Source organism: Wolffia australiana, chromosome 4 (assembly GCF_029677425.1).
Source record: "Wolffia australiana isolate 7733 chromosome 4, ASM2967742v1".
NCBI lineage: Eukaryota > Viridiplantae > Streptophyta > Magnoliopsida > Alismatales > Araceae > Wolffia > Wolffia australiana.
Window position 1 is genome coordinate 13,304,866 of NC_135838.1, and position 21,969 is coordinate 13,326,834.

The 21,969-nt window shown below is 47.7% G+C and overlaps 3 protein-coding genes across 7 annotated transcripts; 2 read left to right on the forward strand and 1 right to left on the reverse strand.

The window, feature by feature from the left end:
• The first annotated feature begins 1,088 nt into the window (after positions 1-1,088).
• On the forward strand, positions 1,089-6,467 carry TIC (time for coffee). 3 transcript variants are annotated; one of them, XM_078573859.1, is made up of 11 exons: positions 1,089-1,328; positions 1,430-1,798; positions 1,911-2,056; positions 2,139-2,707; positions 2,777-2,825; positions 2,916-2,978; positions 3,056-3,302; positions 3,384-3,447; positions 3,514-3,589; positions 3,666-5,004; positions 5,083-6,467. In XM_078573859.1, exons 1-11 carry the CDS (start codon positions 1,232-1,234, stop codon positions 6,141-6,143), a joined length of 4,080 nt encoding a protein of 1,359 aa, XP_078429985.1. In that variant the 5' UTR covers positions 1,089-1,231; the 3' UTR covers positions 6,144-6,467. The 3 variants fall into 3 exon arrangements, with proteins under 3 accessions (XP_078429985.1, XP_078429984.1, XP_078429987.1); XM_078573858.1 differs by having other exon boundaries at positions 1,090-1,328; positions 3,663-5,004; XM_078573861.1 differs by having other exon boundaries at positions 1,113-1,328; positions 1,414-1,798; positions 3,663-5,004.
• Positions 6,468-6,572: 105 nt separating this feature from the next.
• LOC144702010 (Protein kinase superfamily protein) lies at positions 6,573-9,664 on the forward strand. 2 transcript variants are annotated; one of them, XM_078573865.1, is made up of 6 exons: positions 6,573-6,830; positions 7,381-7,655; positions 8,000-8,135; positions 8,430-8,566; positions 8,654-8,777; positions 8,860-9,664. In XM_078573865.1, exons 1-6 carry the CDS (start codon positions 6,719-6,721, stop codon positions 9,204-9,206), a joined length of 1,131 nt encoding a protein of 376 aa, XP_078429991.1. In that variant the 5' UTR covers positions 6,573-6,718; the 3' UTR covers positions 9,207-9,664. The 2 variants fall into 2 exon arrangements, with proteins under 2 accessions (XP_078429991.1, XP_078429992.1); XM_078573866.1 differs by having other exon boundaries at positions 7,384-7,655.
• Positions 9,665-10,029: 365 nt separating this feature from the next.
• On the reverse strand, positions 10,030-21,054 carry LOC144702008 (Metallopeptidase M24 family protein). Of its 2 annotated transcripts, none has more exons than XM_078573863.1 (13): positions 20,503-21,054; positions 19,342-19,467; positions 19,144-19,263; positions 17,493-17,768; positions 16,687-16,859; positions 12,463-12,711; positions 12,097-12,245; positions 11,833-12,023; positions 11,319-11,427; positions 11,072-11,226; positions 10,587-10,679; positions 10,383-10,430; positions 10,030-10,241 (listed from the first exon to the last, which is right to left on the reverse strand). In XM_078573863.1, the coding sequence occupies exons 1-13, from the start codon at positions 21,037-21,039 to the stop codon at positions 10,164-10,166; spliced, it is 2,304 nt and encodes a 767-aa protein (XP_078429989.1). In that variant the 5' UTR covers positions 21,040-21,054; the 3' UTR covers positions 10,030-10,163. The 2 variants fall into 2 exon arrangements, with proteins under 2 accessions (XP_078429989.1, XP_078429988.1); XM_078573862.1 differs by having other exon boundaries at positions 10,383-10,463.
• Between the last annotated feature and the right edge of the window lie 915 nt (positions 21,055-21,969).

Sequence of the window (21,969 nt, forward strand, 5' to 3'; positions counted from 1 at the left end):
CCAAAAGAACTCAACAGAATATTATAAATTGGCGGAAAGTAATTTAAAATACCGGGATAAGGCGTGACGTGGTGCCCTCCGGGGGATGCTGACGTGGCGGATGGAACGGAAAGTGACGCTAATCGGTTGTAAGTATCGCCGTCGAAGGCGACCCTGGCGCTGTGCCCGTACTCTCACGGCGTCGTTGACGGGGCAAGGTGGGGCCCACATTACCTGATGTTTATATTCCTGCGGTTGATATAAGCCCACGTCACCGTACCTCCTCTGATTCCGACAAGAAAGGGGGGCTCCACGTAGGTTCATCGCCTCTCCGCCGTTCGATTCAACAGTGGAAGATATTTTTGTGACGGCGCCAGCTGGCAGGACTGATATTTTGACAGTCTCTCTCTTCCACGTCGGATGTCTCCCGTGAAGGAGTTAGAGACGTGGGACCGTCGCTTGACTTGGGGTTAGAGTCAACGTTCGGCCACGTTGCCGCTAACGACGAAAAGCCCGTTGGTAGGGCCCACGCCAGCCCCGCCCCGCACCACAACCATTGGATAGAGAAGAACGGACGGTCAGAAAGGAGGCGCAGGCGAGTCCACGATTCTTCCAGTCAAGATCTGTTCAAGTGAGCAGAACGGTCCACGTCAGCGACTGCATCCGACGGCTGAGAAGCCATCACGGGGAAGCTACTTTCCGTGGGCCCGCTTCCAACTGCCGAGAGAATAAAAGATATCGCGAATAATATATTTAATAGCAAATAATAGCGTGCCGCTGATTTCAAAAACGCCAGGTGATCTGACGGGGAGTAGCCGGTGAACCGCCACGTGTCGGTCATCTCTCTGAGAGGGAGCAGGCGGCGCCTTAACTTGGGGACGAAGGAATGCGATATTTAAAGACACGTGTCGAAAGGCAAGGGCCGAGGAGCAGTATAGAGATCCGACGGGTGTGTGACCGCCACGCTGGCGCGGCTTAGTTAGAGCCGTCGGATGGGGAGATGAATGGGCGAACGAGATCAAGTTGGGGACGTCAAGGGGAGAATCCGGGCCGCACGATTGAGATGGGGGGCGGGGTCTGGTAGGCAGTGAAATGCCGAAAGGAGATGAGGAGAGAAGAAGAGAGAAAGTGAGGATATAGCTTTGGGAAGAGATAGAGAGAGAGATAGAGAGAGCAGAAGAGGAAGAGGAAGGAAGATCGAGTCTTCCTCTGTCGTCGTCTTCCTTGGTTTGATGAGAGGGAAGGGTTGCAGATGGAGAGGAATAGGGATGGGAGAAGGGGGAACGTAGGGCCGGTGAATGGGATATCGAGGAGACGGCCGAGGAGTGCGAGCTTGAGGGATTCTCCTGGTTTGAATCTCAATCCGCTGATTTTTTCTTGGTTTTTTTTGGTTTTTGTTTTCGTTTAATCCGGTTTCGTGTTCTGATCTATCAGTCTGTGGCCATTGCAGAGGAGGACGGAGCTGCGGAGATGATGGAGAGCGGTCGATTTCGGGATCGAGGAAGCAAGAAGGAAAGAGATCGGGATAGATCTAGCCGGAGCAAGCGGAGAAGAGGCGACCGGCGAGAGGAGGGAGAAGAGAGCACAGATGAGAGCATCGACGAGGAAGAAGACGACGGCGATGAATCCGGCTCGGCCGTGAGACCGCCGCCGCTTCCGCCGCCCCCGTTCTCTCAAAGTTCATCGCCGGCGATGGTGGCCTTGCCGGCGAGCCACAACCCTCGGAAGATCTTCCCTTCGAAGATCATGCGACCTCCGACGGTGTGGAAAGCCGCTGACGAGATGATCGGCGTCTCCGTCCCGAGAAAGGCTCGATCAGGTGGGGAAGATCAGTCTATTTCGAGGGTTTGCGAGCTCGGATCTGGCGGAAATTTCCTCTTCCCTGATTGAAATTTCTAACATTTTCTAGGTTTTCTGTTTGTGTTCCTCAGCGTCCGCGAAGAGGCCTCACGAATGCTTGCCCCCGAGCGGCGAGCAGTCGAATCGACAGCCGGCGAGTTCTTCCCCGCCGATGTCTGCTCCTCACCCTTCCTCGACCTCGCCTTCTTCTTCCACCGCCACGCTCCGGAAGAAGACGGTGAGACAAAGCTACCATCTTTTGCCCTAATTTCTTCTCATGGTCTCGAGTTTCCAATTTTTCTTCGATTTTTTTCTTGCAGAAACAGATCTCGGGGTCGAAGAATCGGCCGCCGAAGATTTCAAAATCCTCTGCGTCGATTCAAGAGATCGAGATCGAGGTCGCGGAGGTGCTATACGGCCTCACGAGGCAATTCCAGGAGCCCTCGAAGCCGGATAATCCGAAATCGGAGTCTCGAGAGGAGAACGGATCTTGCCAGGAGACTAAGTCCAGAGCTTCTTCCCCGGCTCGGCTCTCTCCTCCTCGCGCGCCTTCTCAGTCTTCGATTTTGCCCGTTGTGCCGAAGAGGAAGAGACCTCGACAGGTCAAATGCGAGGACGAGAGCCTGACGAGCGCCTCTGTTTCCTCGGCCAGTAAGACGACCGAAGGCGAGCGGACGAAGGCGGACATCCCTTCGCCAAAATCGGAGAGAACGGCGTCGTCGCCGGCGGAGAACGGCGGCGCTCCGCCGAGCGCCGCCGCGCGCGCGGCGGCGGAGGAGTATAGGCCGGAAGACACTTCCGTGGCCTCCAATGTGAATCAACCGGCGACGGACTTGGAGGCTTCCGTTCACTCTAAAGACCCCGTTTCTGTCGGATTCGACGCTAACCCGTAAGCCCCGTTATCTTTTCCCCTTCTCTCGATCTCTAGTTCCTGATTTCCCCGTTTTGTTCTCTTCAGAGTTTCGGCGGATGATCATCCCAGAGAGAAGTTCCAGATCGATCTGATGGTGGGTATTCGTCTCTTTGCAGTCTCTTAGAGTCTGTGAAATGGGTTTTTTTTCTCTCTTTTTTGAGATAGAATCTGGCTCTCTGCGCAGGCGCCGCCTCCTGGGAAGCCGTCGGCCGACTTGGAGTCTGAGGCCGCGGTGGAGGAGCCCAAGGTAGAGTTTTCTTCGTGGATTATGCCTTTCTCTTGTGTTATGCCGTTCTCACTCTTGAGTTCTCTTGGATTCCTCAGACCGAAGAGGGGATTCGATACGAGAGAGCCGTGAAGCAAGAAGCCCGGGAATTGCGCAGAGAAGAGAGAATCCAAGAGAAGATTACCTCGGAAGAGAAGCCCGTGATCAAGGAGGCTGCCCTTCTCGATGTTCCGCCGGACCCGGATAAGAGCGACAGAGTCAGACTCGGCGGCAACAAGCAGCTGGGGCAGAGGCCGCAGTTGTCCAAAGCCGCGAGACCGGACTCTAAACCCGAGAGATCCGCCGGTACATTTTTCTATTCCTTACAGCTCTCACCTCGCTCTCTTCCACCCACTTGTGCTCTGACGCGGTAGTCTTTCCGTTCAGTGCAAGCTGGGTCGGTGCCTCTTCCCATGTCCATGGCGGGCTGGCCTGGCGGTGTTCCCTTCGGGTGGGTTTCTTTCTTCTTCCCTTTTTCTCTTCGATTCCTGCGTTTTGACCTCTTATTGGGCCGCAGGTATATGGGCCAGGTTCCTTCTCTACAACCGATATTTCCCATGGACGGCGGCGCTGCGCCTGGCAAGGCCCTGCAGGTACTTGTCCTCTTCTTCCTGGTCGCCATGGATAGATCCTCACCGTACGTTCTCTTGTCTTCGTCTGTTGCAGCAGCCTCACTTTGTACCGCAGCAGCTTCGTCCCAAGCGGTGCGCCACCCATTGCTACATCGCCCAGAACATTTACTACCAGCAGCTCGCCCGGATGAACCCTTTCTGGCCCGCCAAGCCTTATAACCTGAACATGGTTCCAGGGGCGGACCCCGGCAGGCTCCAGGACAGACCGGCTGGGCCCATGCTTGGGTCCATGCCCAGTCAGCCTTTCAAGGACAAGAACGGGCAGGTCGACCCGGCTCAACGCAAGCAGCTTCTTCTCCAACAGCCGCTTCAGGCCAGTGCCGCCGGCAGCATCCTCCCTGCCCCTGCGTTCATCTTCCCCGTCAATCAGCCTCAGGGGGGTGCGGCTGCCGCCTCTGGAACCAACCGTGCGGCAGAGGGGAACTTGGGCAACACTTCTGCGGCCACCTCCGGCAGTGGGTCGCTGACGGCGGCGCCGCCCGGCCCTATCGGGTTCAACTACGCCAATTTGCAGCAGGGGGAGGCGCAGTATCTTCTCCTGCAGAACCACGGGTACCCTTTCCCCGTGCCGGCCCACGTCGGGGCGGCGGCGGCAGCGTACCGAGGAGCTAGTCATGCCCAAGCCCTGCCTTTCTTCAATGGGTCTTTGTACGCGTCTCAGATCCTTCACCCGTCGCAGCTTCACCAGCAGCAGCAGCAGCAGCCGCCTCCACCGCAGCAGGGCCATCAGAATGCCAGCACGTCCACTGGTTCGTCTTCTTCGCAGAAGCTCTCAGTGAAGGCCGACGCCGCAGAGGCCAGCGTGCAGAAACAGCCACAGCGGCCGCTTCCGCCGCAGCACCAGACGCGGCAGATGGAGGGCGAAGCGGGTGGCGGGGAGAGCCCATCGTCGGTGGACAGTCGGATTTCGCAGAAGGGAAACCTCTTCGGTCACAACTTTGTGATGGCTCTCCATCCACAGAATTTCGCACTGATGTCGGCACCAGTCCCTCTTGGTGGCGCTGCCCACAGTGACAAGTCCCAGCAGCAGCAGCAGCAGCAGCCTGTGACACCGCAGCAACAGCAGCAGCAGCAAGGGATGAAGGTCGAGCTATCGCCCTCTCAGGCGTTTGCCATGTCCTTCGCCTCCTTCAATGGCGCCGCCGCGGCAGCCGCTGCTGCCGCAGCCGCCAACTCAGGGCAGCCCCACGGGCTTGACTTCTCCTCATCAGCGCAGAACCACGCCATCTTTCAGAGTCTACCCGAGGCGGCCAGGCACGGCTACCAAGTACCCTCTCAGGCTCCGCCTCCGGCTCAGCACAAGAAGCCTCTCCACCAGCTGCCGGATGGCGCCAAGGCCCTGGCCGACTCCATGAGCACCGGAAAGGCTTCCTCAAGTAAACCATCCTCTTCTGCTTCTTCTTCTTATTATTATTATTATCATGATGGTGATTATAAAGGAATGGTTCTTGCAGGGGACGTATCTAGTGCCAGGGTGCTAAACATGGGCCCAGGGTCCGTCAACGGAAGCAACAGGCCCTTGCCCAACCGGCCCGATGCCGGGGCGTCCGCTGCTGCCGCCACTGGCCCTTCCTCAGCCGGCGCCGCCCACCAGCAGCGTCAGCAGCACCTACTCCATCTTCAGAAGCAGCAGCAACAACAGCAACAGCAGCTTCAGATGCATCAACAGCAGCTTGCCTCACGGGCGGCGAAAGCAGGCGGCGCTGTCATGTCCAAGCTTCCGAATGCTCTTGCGGGCATCCCTCCGGCGCTCATGCAGGGCAACAGCAGCGCTGGGCAGCCAGCCCACTGGAAGAACAGCCCAGCCCGGTCAGCCGCCGCCGCCGCCCACATGCCCAATTCTCCGGTTGCTGTCAAGAGCAACCACCACCTTCCGCAGCAATCTCAATTGAGGCCCGCCGCCCAGTCCCAGATCTCCTTCGGCATCAGCTCTGCAAGGGCCTCGCCGACTGGAGGGCCTGCCCCGTCCGCCGCGGCTCCGTCGCCAACATCCCCAGCAGCGAAAGCGATGGGCGGAAGCCCGAGGGCCTCCCCCACCGGGCCGAAGATGTCGGCGCAGTCTGGCCCCGGCCCGCTGCCGCCGCAGCCGGCTCAGTCCAAGTCCGCCTCCGCCGCCGCTGCCCACCCGCGCAGCGCCAAGTCCCAGCCGCCGTCCATCCTCGGGCAACCGCATCTCGCTGCGGCATCGCCGGGTTCAGCCGGCAAGTCCCAGCAGAAGCAGCCGCCGTTCCCGCAGCCGCAGATCTTCTTCGCCAATTCCTACCAGCAGCAGCAGCAGCCGCCGCAGCCGGGCGGCGCTCTCGCTCTCTGCCCGCCTGCGCTGATGTTGGCGGGGGGCGGCGGCGGGGCCGCCAGCTCAACCTCGGATAATTCGACTAAAGGGTCCAACGGCGGTGCGAAGGTGGGCCCGACGGCGGCCCAATTCGCCTCCGCCGCGGCGAGCTTCCCCTACTTCCACGGCGTGTCGGCCGTGCCGGTCAAGCCGGCGGAGCAGAAGCCCGCCGCCGGGTCATAATCCCCTTACAGGCGCCTCTTTGGGTACAATTGCAAAGATTTTCAAGGTGGGGGGCTGTTCCGTGAAAAAGCCCGCTCGGAGACGAGCTGTCTCCCAGCCCCCGGAGCGGGCCCACCTCCTCCCCACACGTGGCAAGCGGTACGCCCCAGCGATGTGGATCGGCGGGTGGCCACGTGGCGGATCTCTGACCGTCCACCCGCTGTGGACTGACCCTCGGAATCACGATCTGGAAGGACGCGCTTTAGTATAAAACTAGCTCCTTGTAGTTGACCGGCTTTTCCACGCGGATTTATTTTATATAATATTTTCACGGTTTTCGGGTTCCTCCACAGTGGCAGGGAAGCGTAAATTAGTGCGATTGCCGGGGTTGTTTGATGGAAACCGGAACTTTCAGTCAGATCCCTCGTACGAACCGCTTCGCTGGGAGTAGACTGAGATATATGGAAACCCGGATCGATCGAATTGCGCAATTACGGCGTTAGATCTGCCGGCGATTTTGTGTTCTACGAGTGATGATAGTCGATCAATCGGTATTTCTTCGTGATTTTGTCGAGAAAGATTGATAGGTAGATAGAATGGGGAACTGTTTCAGTGTGGACGAGTTGCATGATTCGCGGAAGAATGGAAGCTCGGCAGGAAAGGTCGGCAGCGATGGAGAGGGAGAAAAAGTCTCCAGAAACAATGGCGGTACTGCGCTGGCTAATTTTCTTTTCGTTTCTCGTGTTTTTGACTTCCGTGGACGTCGGGCTTAGTTTCTTCGATTCCTTTCCGTTTTGTTTGGTTTCGATTCTTCGTTGCTTGAATCGGGCTGGAATATCGCGTATTAAGTGATTGTGTAATTAAATCTTGAGGAATCCTTTTTCTACCTTGCCAATTGTTTCGTCATTTTTCTTAACACTATGAAGACATGTAATGGATGTTATTTCTTATTTGATCATTGATTTTCCGCTTCTTTTCTTTCTAACAAATAAGAAGTAGATGCTTGTGAGGGCTTGAGTGTGATAAAACCTCGATGTATGGAGGAATTTCGGTGGAAGGGGGGGGGGGGATGGAAATGTATATGCTTGAATCCTGCCAGAATATCGCGTTTTGTGTGATTGAATAACAAAAATCTTGAAGAATCCGGTACTCCCTTAACAATTATTACTTCTTTTTTTCACCACCGCGGAGATTTGTAACGGATATTATTTCTTATTTGATCATTGATTTTCCGCTGCTTTTCTTTCCAACAAATTAGTAGTCAATGCTTCTGAGGGCTTGCGGGTGATAAAACCTCGAGATATGGAGGAATTTCGAAGGAAGGCAGGGAATGGAAATGTATTTGCATTCACCTATGAAGAACTGAGAGCGGCGACTAGGAATTTTAGGCCGGATCAAATCATTGGAGAAGGAGGTTTTGGCGCGGTGTACAAGGGGGTTTTGGACCAGAGAATTGGACCGTGTTTTAATAATACTTCCGTGGCTGTCAAGGAGCTCAATCGTGCGGGCTTCCAAGGTGATGGAGAATGGCTGGTAAATATCTCTTTTATTCATCTTAAAATCTTCAATGGTAAATATTATAATGTCGATTTACACCTCAAGGTGGATAGTAAAATTTGGGTATGCTCTGATTCATCTTCGTCAATCGGATCTCATTCCACCAAATTGATCTTCATGCGTGTTGACTTTGATGCAGTCAAATCAGATACTTATGTCCATCGTGCTCATGATACTTTTTTATAAAAAAACTGAGAACTTTGTTACGTTTCCTTTGACACTTTTCCCTTGTCGTTTCATCCCTTTACGGTTATTTTAGACTAAATCTTCGCTAATCCTTTTTTATGGTTCTTTTTAGTTTTAATTTTATTTATTTTCAGGCAGAAGTTAGTTACCTGGGGGAGTTTAGTCATCCAAATCTCGTTAAGCTTATTGGCTACTGCTGTGAAAATGATCACCGGCTGTTAGTGTATGAATACATGGCCGGCGGAAGCCTAGAAAAATACCTTTTTCGGCGTAAGTTTGCCCTTTCACCTTATCGTTACAGCTTTTGGCGATTCTGAATGCAAACACGAACTCATATTTGGTATATCGTTCTTCTAACACAAATAATTCATGACCAATGATTTTCCACTTCGAGAGCCAACTTATATTTTACCTTAAGTAATAACTACGAAATTAGAAAAAGTCAATCACTTGAAATTGCGTATAGAGGGCACTTAGTTTTATTCTGTTTTTTTTCTAGATAATTGAACTTCTGAGAATCACAATTCCAAATTACCCAAACTGAAATGAAAACTTTGCCCCCAGGTACCAGCCTTCCAATGCCATGGCAGACCAGGATGAAGGTTGCCGTGGGCGCGGCACGCGGTCTCGCCTTTCTTCACGGAGCAGAGAGACCTGTCATCTACCGTGACTTCAAGACGTCTAACATCCTGCTTGATGCCGTTTGTTTCTCCTCCCAATTTATTAACACACTAGAAATATACTTCTGCCGCCATTAGCATGTTAATTACGCCTTAATTACCTCTCAGGACAATAATGCCAAGCTATCTGACTTCGGGCTGGCTAAGGAGGGGCCCATGGGCGACCAGACCCACGTGTCCACACGTGTGATGGGCACATACGGGTACGCTGCCCCGGAGTACGTCATGACCGGTGAGCCTCCTGTTGACCTGTGGACTTTTAGTCAAAGTCAACGAATTTAGGGAATCTGAGCAGACCTGTGGCCCGTTGATAGGGCATCTGACGGCCCGGAGTGATGTGTATGGGTACGGGGTGGTGCTGCTGGAGATGCTGATCGGGCGGAAGGCGATGGATCTGAGCCGGCCCAGCCCAGAGCACAATCTCGTGGAATGGGCCCGACCGCTGCTAGCCCATCAGCGGAAGCTGGTCAAGATCGTTGATTCGAGGATGGAGGGCCAATACTCTGATAGGGCTCTCCGGAGGGTGGCTGACGTGGCGTATTGCTGCCTCAGCCCAAATCCAAAGGCCCGGCCCAGTATGGCCCAGGTCGTCGAGATCCTACAGTCACTTAGGGACCTCCCCGAGAACGGCGGCCCTACTCGTCTCCAAAGCCGTGGGTAAAATTCAAAAATTTAAGCTCAATTTTTCATTATACTTTGCACGGGTCATAGAAATAGATAATGAGATTAAGATTAAGGCTCGTGGATGGACGATCCGCGACAATCTGGAACAGATGGACTGGGATGGAACGGGCTTCTGTTCAGTCATCCGTTACAAGGCTTGGTGTTTTGTTACACCCCTCATTGAAGGAGTTTGAGGATCAGAAATAGGTTTAGCCATTTTTTATCAAACTTCAGTAGAATTGAATCAAAAAACCGATCCAGTCGGTTTATGATTCACATGCTTACTGAATGTTTGGTGCTGATTTCGGTATAAATTGGAAACTAGTCTGAACACTCAAACCGATGTCCGGCTAGGAAAATATATGCCGACTTTTGTGCCTACTGATTTTCGAACACGGGGTATCCCGCCGTCTTGATTACTCGTTTAATAAATTTAAATATCGAAACTCTTTATAATTAACATTTCTAAAAATTTACTTTGATTCTGTACTGAACCCATGGCAAAAATCATTTATTTACTGTTTTAATTAACCTTTTGACTTAAATTTTTACTTTGGTTCTGTAACTTTGAGTTTGATTACAGGTTTTGCCAAACCAAAACCGATCTTTGGCAGAACCAAAGTTTAGGTTTTTTTGGAAAACCAAAACTGAAACCTAAACCGTCATTCCCCAAATGGAATGATTAAAAGTAGAGTAATTTAGAGGCATTTAACGACAGAACGGGAGAACAGGAGCCAATTAGGGTTTCATTCTGTTCTGTTTGATGTCAGAACAGATGATTGATGACAGTGTGGATTCCATCCCGTTCTGTTTGCCACCTGTCGATGAACCGTAATTGATATAGTATATGAGATAAGATATAGACAGAATTGGAGATAGAATGAGCGATAGAGATAGACATAGACAGAGAAAGATGCATACGAAGGACAAAGACATAGAGAGAGAAAGGTTCTTTCTAGGGGCTTGATGTGGGAAGAGGTCTTGTGTTGTTCCACAGCCAGTTGAGAGCAGGGCCAACTACCAGCGGAGAAACCTGACATTTGGATACAAAATTGAAATTTTAGAACAGGAATAAATAAAATTTTAAATGTTGTTTCTTCTCTTTTTTTAAGAGAAGAGCAAAGATCACCCGAGAACGGTGATCGACCCGGTGTTTCGTCTCTCGATCACATACCTTCTCCCATACTTGAGCATGATAGCCATTAATCCATTTGACCTCCGCCTCAGATAAGAGGAACAGATCAATTAGTTTGCTCTGCAGGATGAGCAGACAAAAAGTGGAAATTTTTTTTCCGGAGATGAATAAACAAGTAATTTGGACACGTAAAAGTGAAAGAATTGCATGCCGGAAATTGTGAGTATCCACCCCAGTTAGTACCTGAAAAGGTACGTAAGTAAGCTTTTCGAAGCCGAGATATGTTATTCCCCCAAAGCAATTTGGAGTCTCGGCCTCAATCACGTAAAGGAGGTTCTGCAAGAAAAAGGGTAGAGAGAAATCATATCTTTTATGTTAAAGAAAACAACATTTCAAAGATTTCACTGGGAGATGAAAAAAAAGTAGCGACAAGATATTTCTCAATCACTTTCTCCGAAATTTGGCAGTTCCAAATACTATACACAATTTTCATGAAAGACATTGATACTTTCATGAAATATTCACTGGGCGATGAGCAAATTCTAATCAAGGTCCCAGATAGTTGGCATGTTATAGTTTTCGTCGTTTAATATCAAACTTATGAAATATGTTCTTTACTAGGCTGTCTAACTTTTCTGAGAGTAGGGAGATATTTTTCATGACAAGAAATTGTGGAAAACTTGGATCGAAGGGAAAGCACAGAAAATTCATGATAAGAAAATTTGTACCTCGATTCGAATGCCAAAGGCATGATCTTCATAATATCCAGGCTCATTGCTGACAACCATCCCTTTCAGAAGAGGAGTCATATTCCCAAACCTGAAACTAATGCTTTGAGGCCCCTCGTGTACGTTTAGGGCTGCTCCAACTCCATGCCCGGTTCCTGAAAAGGAATTTCCAGAGAGCCAATCAAAGGCCGTGAAAACATTGACAGGTAAGTAAAAAAGAAAAGATGAGAAAATATCAGAAAGCTACCATGTCGGTAGTCCAGACCGATCCTCCAAAGAGGAACCCGAGCAAGGGCGTCAAGGACAAAACCTGGTGTATTCTCCGGGAATACAGCTTGATCAATGGCTATATGTCCCTATGGTAATGAAATTATGTTACTAAGTTGCATAAACAGCAAGCAAACGGTACACGGATTCGGAGAACGTCTGCGGTGATTTGAAGGGTTGGATGATGACCAAGAATTCTTCATCGCCATCTATTTTTTTGTTCAAGAATAATGATGAGATAATGAGCAGACAATGGCTAATTCGGCATCAGACTGATGATTCCCATGTAAGATGACAGTGACAATAAAAAGATGATGATGATGATATGCGGAATAGAATAATGGATACATCATGGGATGGATGATTTGGCGAGTGGCGATGATGATCGCAAGGCGATGACGAGATGATGATGATGATGATGATGATGATGACCATCGTCATTATCATGGATGCCTGGGTCTACTGGTGAATTACAGATCTAAATGGATTAGTACCTGAAGCACTCTGGTAAAACAGTCCCTTTGCCTCGGAGTAGGGTCCCCAAAATGAACAGTTCTCGTTATGTCAGTGGTGCCATCAATGTATTGAGCGCCGCTATCCAGAAGAAAAAGATTCTTCGAATCAACAGCACTACAAGTCTCTGGATCTGGCCTGTAATGGATAATTGCGCCATTTGGACCATAGCCTGGGCGATCAAAACTGCATTTGTTCATTAATGGTGCCGAATTTACCAAGAGAGGATTACAGTGTCGCCATACCACTTATTGTGTCAAAGCTCGTGCCGAGGAATCCACTCTGCTTCGAACGAAAGTATAACAGCTTATCAGCAACTTCTACCTCAGTTATTGTTCTATTCTGAACCTCTTCCTCCAGCCAAGCCCAAAATTCCGTGAGAGCAGCTGCGTCTCTGAAAATACAAAGTGCTTTATTTACTCTTCAGGTAAACTCCCAAAATGAAAATTTTCTGCAGCTTGGGTTGCACTTTCTCACGCCCAGGAGATAAAATAAAGCATCAAAGAAATGGCATTAGTAGAAGGTGAAAGTTATTCATGTTTATAATTTTAGGGTACCTAGATTAGAACCTAGAACAAATAAGAACTATTAATTAAATAAACTTGATTTACCTCAGATGAGATTCACGCATGCCTTTGAGTTCTGCATCATTCTTCACAGCTTTCGCGAAAGTGACGGGGGAACGCCTACAAACAGCAAAAGGGCCATCCAAAGGATCATCACTTGATTGCGGTAACTGGGCCTTCTTTTTCTTTTGGAGACTTTCCCAGTATCTGTCACAAGCAGATCGAAACCTGCTACAGATGGCAGCATTGACACTCGAGGTATCTAACCAAAGTTTTCCCCCACGAGCTGCAAGGCTGGCAAAAGGTGGATGTGCTTCAGTGAAAAAGAATCAGCAAAGCTAAAGCTCTATGAATTTGAATTATCCAAACATACAGGAGTTAGTCCAAACAAAAAAGAAACTATCATCCATCTAGCAAAGTAGTTCATCTGATGCTGTCAAGTAAATATTACAAAGGAAATACCATGTTGTCCATGCTTAAATGCCCACTCTGCTGTAAGGCTTGTGGACAGACTACAACCGACGAAATGGGATGGACTGGATGGGACTTAACGGTAATAAAGTCTCAGAGTCTATAGTTTCATTCTGCTTCTGTCTGTGGGACTAAATGGAACGGATGACTGAACAGGCAGACCTAGAATAAATCTAGAGTAAATCACCAGGGCCGATGGTTGAACGGAACATTATGGAACAGAACTGAAGGGACAAAGGCTTTTGTTCTGTTTTTGTTTAGCATTCATGACTGATGACTGATGACAGTAAGAGATGGAGCGGACGCTGGATTGTTATCCATCTACGAGCCTTAATTTGCTGAGCCCAAAAGGCATAAAAAAATGGAAAACAATCAAATAAGCAATAAACTATCAAAAAGCAGAAAAAATACCATGGAGATAGTTTGAGGAGAAAAAAATCAAGAAGATTTTAATGGAACCATGAAGCCTTGGGAAAAATTTCAAAGGAGAAGCAGACCAGGTATAATGGTTCGCTAAGTGCAAGGCCCTGTTATGGGGCAGTCCAATTAGTGAACAACGTGGGAGGTATATATCTGGATTTTACTTCTCGGTAAACCTGCCCCCTGTCCCTCTCGTTCCGTTCTGTTCCCTGTAAGTACACTCAGGTACTTTGGATAAATGGAATAGATAAAGCAAGAATCTAGGGTGAGCAGGCCACAATCTGGTAAGAGCACCAGGAGATTGTTTGAGGAGATAAAATTCAAGTAGGTTTTAATTCAACCATGAAACCCAGGAAAACATTTCAAGGGGGAAATAAACCGGGCTTAATGGGCCATTAAGTGCAAGACCCTGATATGGGGCAGTCCAATAAGTGAATAAAGGTGGAAAGTCTAAGTCTGGATTTTATTTCTCAATAAGCATGACCCCTGCCCCTCTCGGCCCACTCCTTTCTACCTCCCTCAGGAGCTCTTCCTTGATTCTGGCCAGCTCACCCTGGATTCTAGTTCTTTCTATTCAATCTGTCCCCTGTGTGCACTACTGGGAAACCATATGTCTCACTGCTGTGGCTCTCCATCAATCTAGAAGTTCAGACTTCCAGATAGGCTCCTTATCCTTCCATTCAAGAACCAACAAGCACTGTCCAAGGTTAAGGAGGCAAATAATGACCCACTAATGAATCAGCAGGTACATGCAACGGCCGAGGCAGTGGGGCTGTAAAGGGTGGAGAGGCTGCGCGGGAAGCCATCGGTTCAGCCATGAAGTGTGTTTCATGGAATGCGGACGGAATCTGTGAACAAGCTGTGGTGCAGAGTGGTGGGGGAGAAACCTACCTCAGTGGGATGCTATGATGGCTCGTGTGCAAGAGACAATGTTGGAAAGTTGTGAGGCAAAGGATTGGAGTTTGGTAGGTTGAAGCTTCTTGGAGGGGTTCTTGGCAGCGATTCTGGTTTGTCGATCCAGAGGTTATGTGGTGGCCTGGAATGAGACGGAGTTTTCCAAGGAGGACACATGGACGGGAAAATCTGTGGCAACATTGAAACGGCAGACCAGATGGCTTATTGATGCTGTCCTAAGAGACACCTTATGGACGGGGCTAACTGGAGTGGTCTCTTCCTTTCACTGGCTCCTACTGATGTTTTGGGGGGCTAACTAGAGGTTTTTTTTTGAAGAAAAATATGGCGCTAGAAATGGGGGATAGACCTCATACACCTGGCAGACAAGACCCCGGTTTGCTCATCTTTTGGTCTTTTCTATTGGGATCAGTGTTCTAGGAAATGGGGTCTACAAACTGTGTGTACACCTGGAGAAGTATTAGGGGCCCACCACACTTTCTTGCTTGGACTGGTTTCTAGGCTCAATGAAAAATTGGCAAAATTCCACTTGGTGGCTGTCGGATTACTCCCTAATAGTATGGCAGCCATATGAGAGCCAGAGAAGGTCCACATATTTCAAGATAAACAGATCGTGGCTGAGGGCAGAGTTCAAGGAAGAGGTAGTGTCATGGTGGCTGTTCTAGTCCAGGCAGGGCGTGGCACAGTGAGGTTGGCCGGTAAACTTGCAGGGCTATGATACCCCGCTAATTTGGAGTCAGGAAGAAAATTCGAGAGGGGAGGAGCTGCAGGCGGAACAATGCTCTATCAAGAGTGAACCAGTTGGATGATCTCAATGATAAACAAGTCTATCGACTAAAGAGACGAGAGAAAGGACAGTGTGCAGGGAGGTGGTGTATTTTGCTTCTCTCAGTACAGGAAGGCCTTGGGACAGGGGACCCCTTACATTCTCATATTTTTATCCTAAAGCAATCAAAAGCACAGAAATTGACAGTATGACCTTGTCAAGTTATCAAGGACTGGCCCAGAAGTGTTAATTCAACGGGACTCTAATGCAGCCGAACAAGCCTCATGGAAGCCTGTCTTTGTCATAGTTTGACATAGATTCTTATTCCCATTTCGTTCCTCCATGGTTCTTGTATGAAAATTAAGAGATTCCCAGCCCAGAGTAAGACTGTCTTTACTGATTCGCTCTTCTCCATTGTTCTTCCCCCTCTGGTTGTTGTCTGCAGTCCGTTTTCAAGAACAAATCACAACTTTCAAAAGACAATGTCTCAATGTGAATGTTATGAACCCTTACTTCAGATAACCCCGTGGCTATAAGTCAGACTACTTCCCCAACCAAATTTGATAAAAAATAGTTCAATGCCATCAGTAGGGAATGTAGAGAATGTAAGTAGAGGTGCAGCAGACATCCTTCGTCAGGCAATACAAAGACCCAACAATAGAGATGCAGTAGAAGCTCTCCTTAGGCAGCAACTGATCAGATGTAAGCAGGTCGAGGGAGATGATGAGAGGAGAAGAAAGAGAGGAAGAAATCACTTTCTTAGTTTTGCAAGGGAAAAACTCCCGTTAACCCTTTTAGGGCATTACATCTATATTTAACTTACCTTATTGGGTCTGTTAGAGCTAGGGAACGGCACGTCCGGGACGTGACGCCCCGGACGCGACTGGACGGATGACGATGCGTGACGAATGGTGACGTGACGAAATGTATGTCACGTCACTGTCTCGTCACGCGTCCGAGGATATTCCGTCACGTACTCATCACGCATCCCTTCTTCCTCATTCCGTCACGTCACCGTGACCGTGACGTCGTCACCGTCACCGGTGACAGAAATAATAATATTTATTTTTTCTATGTTAATAAGCATAGTCAAAATGTAATATTATTTATTTTACTATGTTATTATTTATAATCTTTATTTTACTATGTTAATACGTCATGGTCGTCATTCGTGACGGACCTGTCGTCATGTCATGCGTCCGGGGTATCCCGTCACCATCACGTCACCGTCACGTACAGCCCATCACGCGTCACCGTCACCGTCACCGTCACGCCCTATGCATTCCGTCACCATCACCATCACGTCATCCGTCACGTGTCTGTCACGGTGACGTGTGACGTGAAAGATGACGTTTGACAATCCCTAGTTAGAGCCCAATAAGATATTTACAATGGTAATAAACAACAGATAGAACAGAACGGGGTGAATGTTAACATGCCAGATCAGAGTTCCTAACCCATAACACCATCCTTTCATACGAAACTACTACCATATATGAAATTAGGTCCAACTATGAACTATTAAAACGACTACCCTGAATTTTTTCTGCTCAGGGTAGTAATCATCTTTACAACTAGGAAATGAGAGGATAGAGATCCTCCAGAGATAGTATGCAAAAGACAGCATACAGAAACTAAGTATACGAATAAAAAATTTCAAACATATTAGAACAAAAATAATTGGCTTTAGTCAAGAAAACCTCTCAATTTCGGAGACAACTGATTCATAGGGCCTGATTTTGACTCCAGAACTTTCCAAATGCACCGACACCTCTTCAGTTATCTTATTTTCATCAACAAACAGTTGAGCGCCGTCCATCTCAACAATTAAGTACGCATACGTCACTGGTGAATGTGGAATGTCATTTCCTCTCTGGAATGTTTAAAGAGTTTATCAGCAAAACTGTCAGATAATTGTTTTTTGAAGAAATCTGGCTGATAATTACTAGTCACCCTTCGATAGACACAACTATTAATATGATCAACAATTAATCGATAAAATTAAGTATCTCATACTAAATTTGTGCATCTTAATCATGGTTACTATTGCTTTACACTCGTGTTTCATGACGAGTGATGACTGTGGATGGAGGATCACGACCATAAGAGAAACATATAAACCAAAAGCGATATGCACAAAACGTAAAATTTGAACTAACTGTAAAGTAGATATACAAATTAAAAAAATCAAATAACACGCTAAAACTTGCATAACAAATTATGAAAGAGAGAACTCATTTAATTGATTTCTACTAGTTAAATTACTGCAAAGGGCGCATGCAGAAGTTACCTGGCCCAAATAGAAAGTGCATTTCAGAAATACATCGTGTGAGGAAAAGCAAAATTGATTTTTTAACAAAAGTGAAATACAGTTAAAGGCCCCAAGTCATAATTTCACACGTACGGTGCCTCTCCAAGCCTTTAGTTTTTATGTCTCTAATCCACGGTTAAGGGATTAATGCATAGAATAGGACCGTGGTTTAAGTTAATCACCAACAACACTTACCACGTTCAGTAACCATGCAATCTCATCAAGCATAGAAATAATGATAGCTGTACAACCGGCTTCATTCAGCTGAGATCTTAAGGAAGATATTTTTGCAGAGACATCAATCCCAGCATATTTAATATCATGCACTCTGATGGGCTCTGTGGGAGGCCTTGGTCTCGATTCTTTCCAGACCTTATCGACAAGATTGAAATCATAGAGGTAAACCAACTGATGATTCTTCTTTGCCAGAGCATTTTTCAACTCCTCTGCTGCATCAGAAGAGAAAAGAAACTATTCCCTTCACAAGGTCAAAAACATGGAACATGTGTCTTCACTGTAAAATAAAAAAAGGCTAAGACCAATTCCAGATGAATACTTAAGCATTATCCTGGAGAACCAAATCATAATTAAGAAACACAGAAAAATTATCTTAGATTTGAAACCGTCTTTAAAGAAAATATGACCGGTTTCCAGAAATAGTTTAGTTGTCTTAGATTTTTTTTTCGTTACCACATGGATAAATTTCTATGATTTTGAGATGCAAAAGAGTAAAAAATTGAAATAATTCTACGCCAATACTAAGAAAAAATTGAGTAAATGTTATCATTCAGTGATCAGTTTATCAAAGAGTTTAACAACCTTTGTTTTCCAATGCAATATTCTTAATGCTCAACAAAGTGAACGATCAATACTAAAGATCCAGTAGGAACTCTGCCCTTTGCTAAAACCCTGCTGCCTTGGCCGAGAGTATTTTTGGGCCTTATATTTGTATTTCCCGTTTAAAAGGTGTAACATTCTTGTAGGTGGGAATGCAACCAATGCATCATAAACGGCGTTATTAGGCTTCAGTAGTTAAGATTGTTAGTGATTTAGCATCTTTCCTATCATCCCATCTAGGATATCTCCCTTCTCTTCCAATTGAAGTCGCTGGGCTCTATCACCCTTACACTCAATTTACAATGAGCACAAGCTTTTGTGATTATGTAAATTGGTTTTTTTTTGAAATTATGAACTGTGATCACATGCCCATGCTGTGGTCACCAACGAGGACTTCCCAGCCGGTCACCTGTAGCACGCTTAACTTCGGAGTTCTAATGGGATCCGGTACACTAGTGTGCTGATACTAGTGCAATTATGTAAATTGGTTTTATGAGCCAACAATCAGAAAAATCCGAGCCTTGTGAGCTGCTTGCTACATCAGCTCCAACTGAGGCCGCTGCACAGGACAACTGGAGAACCTCCACAATTAAGCGAGCACAGAAAGAAGGAAAGTCAAAATAGGATCACTACTGTAGTATTACCGATTCATCACTCGGGTCTGAGGTGAAGCTGATACCCCATCTGGACCCAACATCCATCAACTGCTAGTATCTTCAGTACTTTTCCACATTTCGCGAGGCTCAACAAGAATAAAAGTCAAATTTTAAGTAAAAACAAAAATATTCTACAGCCATTCAATCAGCAGTGATAAACTTTATTACTAAAAGAGAAACAGCTAAGACCGACGCATTCTTAGCGGTCAGGTCACCAAGATCCTCGACTCCTTTTTATTCTACCTTCTTCAAACCATTATGGCATCTCAAGAAAAACAATAGTAATTAAATATTATCTAAATGACAAGGATAAAACGATAAGACCAAAAAGAAGGACATGAGTAGAAACTCACAGGGTCGATGCCAACTCTAGAACCAGGAGTCAAAACATCATTCAGCCACTCAGAGGTGGTAGGAACACCAATAGTTCCACTTCGCATAAGAACCCAATCTTGACTCAACTCTTTCTCAGCCTAATCACAAAATTGAATATCAGATTAGAGTATCCATTAAATAAGAATATGCTATGTGCATTTTAAATGGAATCTAACCTGAAGAAAATAGCGACCATCCGTCCAAAGAGCAGCTCTTTCTCGGGTAACTACAGCTGTCCCAGCGCTGCCAGAAAACCCAGATATAAAGGTCCTTCTCATGAAACACTCGGCAATGAATTCACTCTGAAAAAGTGATCAGTATTAGAGATATTTCTAGGCAAGACACATCTTTTTATGGGGTCTTTCCTTCGTTTCATAGGTTTTTCTATGTTCTATGAGACCTTATCTAGGTATTATGCACCGCTGATATGACTGTTGGTTTAAAGATGTAAAGCAACTTGAAAGAGATAAATGGATGAAAGTGGATAACACTTTCATACCCGAATATTCTCCTATGACTGAAAGAGTACTTCAAGGTATAATCGATGGTCTTTGAAAACCAAATTTCAGGGGGGGTAAGGTAATTTCGTAAATTCTAATAAAAGGATTCCTAAAACTCATACGAGCACTCTGAGTTACTCATGTCTTCAGGAAAATTCCATAGCAACCTCTTTTTTAGTGAATGAAATAAACAGAGGATTTTTAGTTTCATGCCCAAGGACATTGCTTCAGTTATTGAATGCACGACTGAAACTAGTAAGATATGAAGTCATGGGTTTCATACGCGAATATAATCGAAGGATTTCAGATCAGCTGAGAGCAATGTATTTATACCTAGAAATACCACAGCTAGGAGGAGAAACCCAATTAAAATGCAGACCATTGGAAAGTGAAGGAGTCCAGGAACAAACGAACACGTGTAAACTTCTTCACTAATATCATTAGTATAATTCTAACTTCGCTCTAATTGTAGCATATGTAGCGATATCACTGAACCCCACAAGAATTTGGATTCCTGTTTTGATAATGACACAAGTATGTTCTCCACATGTCCAGATTTGGCCTTCGTCAGTACACAATGTATGATAAAAAGAGCAACTTCGCATTAGAGTTTGATCCATCTAAATTATTTCGCGAATTAGTACGCCTAAGTAGCGCTTCAGCAATTGAACTTAGATATCAATCCGATAAACCTCACCGAAAATTCACAGGGCTCGAAGAGATAGGCCAAAATGGTGCGAAGACAGCAGTGCAGTCGGAATTTTTTTTCGCCGGGGGAAAAAAATCCAAAATTTTCGAAAATTCCCAGCAAACGAACAAAACCCAAGAACAACGAACCTGGTGAGCATCCTGAGAGGGAACGATATACGCATCGATCCCCACGTCAGGACTAGCAAATACCTCCCGGAGTGCTCGAAGCTTATCATCGACCCTCGGAATCGAACTCTTCCGGAGTTCCGAGGACGGGCGCGCCTTGATGGGACTCCCCGACCCCCGCACAGTCAAATTACAGCTGCCAACACTCTTCCCAGCCCTAAATTGCTTCAAAAAGAACGCCGACACGATCGGGAATCGGAAACCGAGAATCGAAGAACGCGGAGAGGAGCGGAGGAGAAGAACTCGGAACGGGGACGAAGCTTGGGAGAAGGCGGCCGTCGCTGCAGCCATCTTCTCCCCTTGTACGCACCGATAAGGCGAGCGCTTCGCGTGGTGGCGAAGAGATTTGACGCAGGCGAGGGAAGCGACGAGGAAGAAGAAGAAGCTCTGAACCAGTAATCCTTGTCGGATACTAATCGGTTCGCCAAGACCCGTAACTGTTACCCGTTGACGATGACGAACCTTTCGTCTCCAAGATGACGATGGTGGAATCATCATCGTCCCTTAACCACACCAAGATACTAGGGTAGTGGCTAGGGTTTGACAGTCCCGGTCTGGTCAGGGTTTTCAGCAAAGACCTAACCTTTCCTAAACTTAGGTCCTGACTGGTCTCGGTCTTGTCAGCTACTAGTCAATGTCAAAGTCAATGTAGAAAATTTTTAGTGGTGCCCCCATATCATTGAGAGAGTGTTAGCCCCCTAACTAGGCGGCATTACCTGCCAAGAGGCCTGCGTGCTTATTGGGAGGGCGTGTTTGCGTTTTAGACTCATGACATTAAATGACCGAGTCAATATGGGTGGCAATGATCGAACCTGATCTTTCAGGCCATCGCTCCTGTATGTGGTGATACACTACAGCAGGACGGATCAAGTGAAGTCCGCGCGTACTGGGCACGCGCCCCGACTGGCGTGAGTGCGCACGCGTGCTACGTGCGAGCGCCAAGCGCCGCTCGAGAGCAGGAAGTGCTGCGCGCAGGCGCGGGACGCGCAAGCCGGGCGGTGTGCCGCAGGGGCCGTGCGGAGTGGTGTGGGGTGCCGGGGAGCGGCTGCACGGGCAACGCCTGCATTGCGTGTGCGGGGCGCAAGGTAGGGAGACATCCTGCCGCGAGAGCGCCGACGCAGCATAGAGGACGCGAAGCACTCCCGTGGGTAGTGCTGAGCGCGGGTCGCCCAGCTTGAGGCGTCTAATGCGCGAAGTTGTCAACGGGGGTGTTGGTGGCGTGTGTGATCATCAATGCAGGGGTGGCGTGTGTGATCGCTACGCCCGCAGGCACTTGGCGCCCGGCACGAGCCCGCGTGCGCACGTGGAGCGGCAGCCTTAAGACGGAGATGCGACACTACCTTGGCACAAGGCGCCGCGTCTCGTTCGGTTGTATCACCCCTCGTCTTCCCCCATGTATATGTCCCAACTAGGATGCTACATTTCATG